We start from the raw sequence: 5,591 nt of genomic DNA, 5'->3' as shown, positions 1-5,591 counted from the left end.
TGATTTTCAAACTTTAAGTTTAGCGCCACCGTCCCGTCGTGTTTTGGGCAGCCAACCGCACAACAAACGAGGCTCGGGCAGCGAGTGTCCAATAAGATATCCAAGAAGTTGGCGGCAGCCAATGTCCGACAGCCGGAGCCGAATACACCGGATAAACAAGGAATCCTCGTAGGCAAAAGACCGCGCACTCACGGTGCTACTTGTCCCATTGTTTGAGAGATACAACTAGAGAAAAGGGTAAGCATTCCTCAGTATTATCCTGTGTAGCACATATGAGAGAAACTCTGGGGTGTTTTATGTTTTGCATTGTGTCAATTGAGTATAAAGCTGAGCTGGATGGGATGCTTACCCTTTATGAAGCTGGTTTATGCTGCTCATTTCACTACGTTGACGCCCTAGGCTGCCATTAGCTGCTACTAACGAGACAAAGGATAACTTATCCCGTGATTGATTTAAAAGCTACTTATTCTGCGTTAGCAACGTCACCTCATGTGTAAGCAGCTGACAGAGAGGCTGGCTCCCCTGAACGCTAGCCCACTGTGCTAGCCTGTTAACGGTAGCTGCTTATTGAGGCTGTGCTGGTATGTTTCAAGCTAACGCTAGTTGCTGGTCTGCTAGCGCTGAGTGGTGCTGAGGCAGCCCGCCTGCGATGAGACGGGCGGAGCATCTTTTTCCGACATCATGCCTACATAAAACAAAACTTTTAATACAAATATTACAAACAAAATACTAGAGTGAGCACAACTGATAGTTATAATGACGTGGACACCCAAAATGTTTGTGAAAACAGAACGTCGTGCCCTTTTAATAAGTCTAATCAGCCATTTTAATGACTGCCTCTTAAAATGAGCAGTCTGCCTAGCTTAGCTCGAAGCTAATGCTTAAAGCAAAAGGACACAAAGCGAATGCGGAGCCATAATGGCTAACGGCTAGCGGAAAATCAAAGGAGGCGGAGGCCATTGCTAATGTATTCATTTACAAGCTGAAGCCGGATCACAGGAGCGCTGTCATCAAGATACTTAATATAAAATATAGCAGCTGCCTGATTTTACATAGTTAGCATTATAGCGCTGTGGATAGCTAAAACTACAGTAATGAGACGCATTTTGTAGTTTACATAAATTTAATATTGGCCTTTTATACAATGGATCATCAGTCACTCCAGAAGCCCCACCCCCCCCCTCCTCCTCATATCCTCCCTGTTTAAACAATAGATGGGACTGACAAAGCAGGAGGCAGACCGTTCAGCAAAGGGAAATTTGCATATCACTGCTGTTTTATGACTCCACTTAGATGCCTATTTTTTCTGTTGTTGTTTTTTTTTTTCTTTAGTAAGGCAAGATGGTGAAGGATCCCAAGAAGCCCCGGGGCAAAATGTCCTCATATGCCTACTTTGTGCAAACCTGCCGAGAGGAGCATAAAAAGAAACATCCTGATGCCTCTGTCAACTTCTCAGAGTTTTCCAAGAAATGCTCTGAACGATGGAAGGTAAAAATTGTGGATGATTTCTAAATCAATGATTTTTTTTTTGTAAAGCTTTAATCTGCCATTTCTGATTTACCTCCACTTTCTAGATAGACAAAATATACATATATGTATATATCTTGATAAAATGTCTAAGAAATAAATACAAAAAAATATTTTATATCAAAAACAACTTTACAGTTGTAAAGCTGTACAGAAAGAACATCTATTGGACAGCATGTCTGTAACACTTAAATCAAGATATCAATGTAAATCAATACAGTATGCTTTCTTTACCAGTCATACTTCAGTTTAATGTGTTTTTTTACTGCATAGAATGAACTTATAAATCTCTTCTTTTTAGAGATTCATGGTATGTTGACATCAATCAATGTTAGTCTTTATTTTATTTAAATAAAGATTAAATAAAGATTATTACATTTGTGTCCAATTAGTAAAACTGGTTTGATATGAATAAGCAGTGTATATTTCTACCTTGTTGCCATTTGTGTAAGCGACCTAGGAGAGGGTTGTCCATGTAGCATGTGACAGTGGTGTGCCACAGAATTTTGAGGTGTTTAACAGAAGCAATGTCAGTGCCATGTTTTTTTTTTTTTTTTTTTTTTTTTTTTTTTTACAGATTAGAAATGTTAACGGTATTGAGATTTATCTTTGCCCAAATTTTCACCACCCAAAATGATTCACCAAAAAATCCCAATCACCCAGGTGGAATCACAAATGTGCACACTTCCATACACTGTTACACCTACAGCTTAGGGTTGCGTGCCTTGGCCAAGGGTACCATGACATATTCCAGGCAACAAAACTGGAATCCTAATACTCTTCCCATTGGGCCCCAAGTTTGGTCACCTCAAAGCATTGAAGGAAAATATATACAGTAACAAATCAAATTAGAATCCTTAAAGGGATAATATAGAGCAACTTTCCTGTGAAATGATCAGCGTCTGGTTATATGCCGAAGTTTTAGCTCCTTAACTCCCTGTAAGCAGCCTGGAGCGACATTTGACATGCTGCTATAAAAAAAAAGAGAGAAGTTTCTTTCTCCAGCAGTTTTTGACTCTGTGTTTAAACAACTTACCAATACTGAAACTACCAAGCCTTTCTACATCAAGAACAACTTGCATGCAGACGAGTGTTGCTGATAATGCAGTCTGGTAACGTGCGGTGTGGTTTGCTCAGTTAAATGTAAAAAAAAAAACAAAAAAAGAAAGTCAAATATTTAGTTTCTGACACTGATTAGGGCTGGTAAAGAATAAAATCATCCAATTCAGGTCAACAGTCCAGTTCTTGGTACATCTTGGATGAAAATCTAGCAATCAGAAATAAGCTTTATGTTCTAAAGGTATTTCTTGTATAAATGTGTTTTTATGTTTATGCTTTATAATTTCTTTTGTTTTAAAGACAATGTCACCAAAGGAAAAGGGAAAGTTTGAAGACATGGCCAAACAGGACAAGCTGCGTTATGAGAGGGAAATGAAGAACTACGTGCCCCCTAAGGGCCAGAAAAAGAAGCGATTCAAGGACCCAAATGCCCCAAAGAGACCACCGTATGTACCCCGAAATAAAATCACTGTCTCGATTTCCTTATATATTTCACAAGTTGTTTTTCTGCCTGTAGCTTCGATATTAATAATGAATCCCACAATCCCACACCCTACAGGTCTGCGTTCTTTCTCTTCTGCGCTGACTTTCGCCCCAAGGTTAAAGGTGAGAGTCCTGGACTCTCCATTGGGGACACGGCCAAAAAGCTTGGAGAAATGTGGAACAGCTTGTCTGGAGAAGAAAAGCAGCCGTACGAAAAAAAGGCTGCCAAGCTGAAGGAGAAATATGACAAGGTGAGTGGTAACTATGCTGTAATTAAAGCGAGTCTGATTCAGATCTGATGGTCATGCTATTTCCTTTAAATACAGTTTAGAGATTATTTTATTATAGAAAATTATTGTAATTGAAAAGATATTTGTCCTGCTCTCCACAGGATATTGTGGCATACCGCACAAAGGGCAGAGTGGATTCAGCACCAGCTGCTGCAGCCAATGACGATGAGGAGGACGATGAAGAGGAAGGAGACGAGGAGGAGGAAGAGGAAGAAGAAGACGATGATGAGTAAATTTCATAAGGATGGGACCGGAAATTTTTGTTTATGCCATGTAATCCTAATGTACTCAGTTCACCATCTTGAATCATGTCAAATTGAACAAGATCATGTGTATATTTAATGTTTTTATGATGTACAGTGTTAATCTCCTTTTTTTGTAAAGTTAACACTACATATCCTAAGTTTGAAAATTTTCTAGTGGTAGTTCTGTATTCCTGCCATATTATGTAACTATTTAGAAGGACTACACATCACTATGACAGTAAGTAGTCTTTAGGTGTTACAACTCAAAAATGAGATTGATGAGTTGGTAGTGTATCTTTATTTTTTATTATTATTATTATTTTTTTATGTGCTGTCCCAGTGTCTTTTTATTGTCCTTTTGAATACCACTCTAATATCAAATGCAGCTGTCGACATTAAAGAATGTCTTCAATAAAAATTTCTTTTTTAAGATGTTTATTTCTCTTCCTTAAAAGCTATAAAAAACCCAACATGAAGAATCAGTTTTATGGCCTCATTCTGCATCTGGGGTCTTTTATTTTAATGCTTGGAAACATCAAAATAGGGGGGTTTGTACTTAAATGAGTTGAGGTGGCAGCATATATTTATATTGTTTAAAAAGAATTTAAAGTGATTATTGTCAAACTTTTTATAAAAGGCAGCATCTCAGTTACTAGATTTTTCTGAAGATCACTATCTTGAAAGATTTATAGAACGGCACAGCAACAGGATTTTTTTTTACTTGGAGTTTATCACTAAAAACAAAACAAAATCAAACATTGTCATCCATTGGCTTTGCTTGATTGCTCCAAAATTGTGGTCTAAACACGTTTCACTTTTACCGATAAGTAAAAGTTCTTAAATGTTGGATTTTGTGGAAGAATGTCAGAACCTGGACATTACAATCCCATGGCTTCCTTTTGCTAAAATGGTCACAGATGTGATTGTATTTATTTCTTTTGTTTTGCACTAAAATCTTTAGTGTGACCTTCTTCAGTGAGCATGTTGCTAGTGTTTGAAAGCATAAAACCTATATACATACGTAATTAGTTTTCATTAAACAGATTACAACTTCCACTGGTTGTAATCAGTGCAGGAATGTGATTTGTTGCACCTAATTTTATTTGCTAAAGAGGGACAGTGTGCGTTGAACATTTTGAATAATACGAGTCTGACTGTCTCCCTGTACGATGGTACAGGCTAAACAGACGAATCAAATCTCACACATGCATATCTTGTATCTTATGTTGACTTGAGAGGTAAATTAAATGTAGCATCTAGTAGCCAGTACATTAACACTTTACATAACACTCAGCACCCGTGCTATTTATAAAAGTGAATTAGAGCCATGAAGCTACAGCAATACAACCTCCTTGTCCTGGATTTGTTTCCATCCATCCAACTTCTACACCTGCTTAACCTAGCAGGGTGGCAGGTGGGAACTGCTGCCATTCTCCAGCGGTCGTTAGGCGAGAGGCAGGATTCACCCTGGATAGGTACCCAGAGGGGACCCATGCATGCACAGAGAGAACATGGTAAGGCCAGGATTCGAAGCCTTCTTGCTGCAAAGCAGCAGTGCTACCAACTGCTCCATCTTACATCCTATGGATTTATTTATTTATTATTTTAAGTATTCTGAAATCCTTTGTCCAGAAGGTGGTGCTGTAATGAAATTACCCCTTCTGCCAAGTTTGTGCATGTAGGTGTTCAACTGGGGCTTAATAATTACGGTGGCCGACAGGTGCAAATGCGCAGCAACAGAGAAAACATGCAAACAAAAAAAAAAGACGCGCACAAATGAAATGCAGCAAACATAAAAATAAACGCAAACAAAAAGCAAATAAAATGCAGCAAACAAAAAAAGACGCAAACAAAAAATAATACAACCACAAATGAAATGCAGCAAACAAAAAAGAGACGCAAACAAAAAAAGAATACAACCACAAATAAAATGCAGCAAACAAAAAAGCGACGCAAACAAAAAAGAATACAACCACAAATAAAATGC

At 38.2% G+C, this 5,591-nt stretch overlaps 1 protein-coding gene across 1 annotated transcript; it reads left to right on the top strand.

Moving 5' to 3' along the window:
* hmgb1b (high mobility group box 1b) lies at positions 1 to 4,036 on the top strand. Its single transcript, XM_008426259.2, has 5 exons — positions 1 to 237; positions 1,333 to 1,488; positions 2,887 to 3,032; positions 3,146 to 3,320; positions 3,461 to 4,036. Exons 2-5 carry the CDS (start codon positions 1,342 to 1,344, stop codon positions 3,590 to 3,592), a joined length of 600 nt encoding a protein of 199 aa, XP_008424481.1. The 5' UTR covers positions 1 to 237; positions 1,333 to 1,341; the 3' UTR covers positions 3,593 to 4,036.
* Positions 4,037 to 5,591: the final 1,555 nt, after the last annotated feature.

This window comes from Poecilia reticulata, linkage group LG13 (genome assembly GCF_000633615.1).
Source record: "Poecilia reticulata strain Guanapo linkage group LG13, Guppy_female_1.0+MT, whole genome shotgun sequence".
NCBI classification, from domain to species: domain Eukaryota; kingdom Metazoa; phylum Chordata; class Actinopteri; order Cyprinodontiformes; family Poeciliidae; genus Poecilia; species Poecilia reticulata.
This window is presented reverse-complemented; position numbering and strand designations above follow the sequence as displayed.

Coding starts and splice junctions, on each gene's coding strand:
- hmgb1b (XM_008426259.2), top strand. CDS start 1,342: ATGGTGAAGGATCCCAAGAAGCCCCGGGGCAAAATGTCCTCATATGCC. Junction 1,489..2,886: donor AATGCTCTGAACGATGGAAG/GTAAAAATTGTG, acceptor TTTGTTTTAAAG/ACAATGTCACCAAAGGAAAA. Junction 3,033..3,145: donor AATGCCCCAAAGAGACCACC/GTATGTACCCCG, acceptor CACACCCTACAG/GTCTGCGTTCTTTCTCTTCT.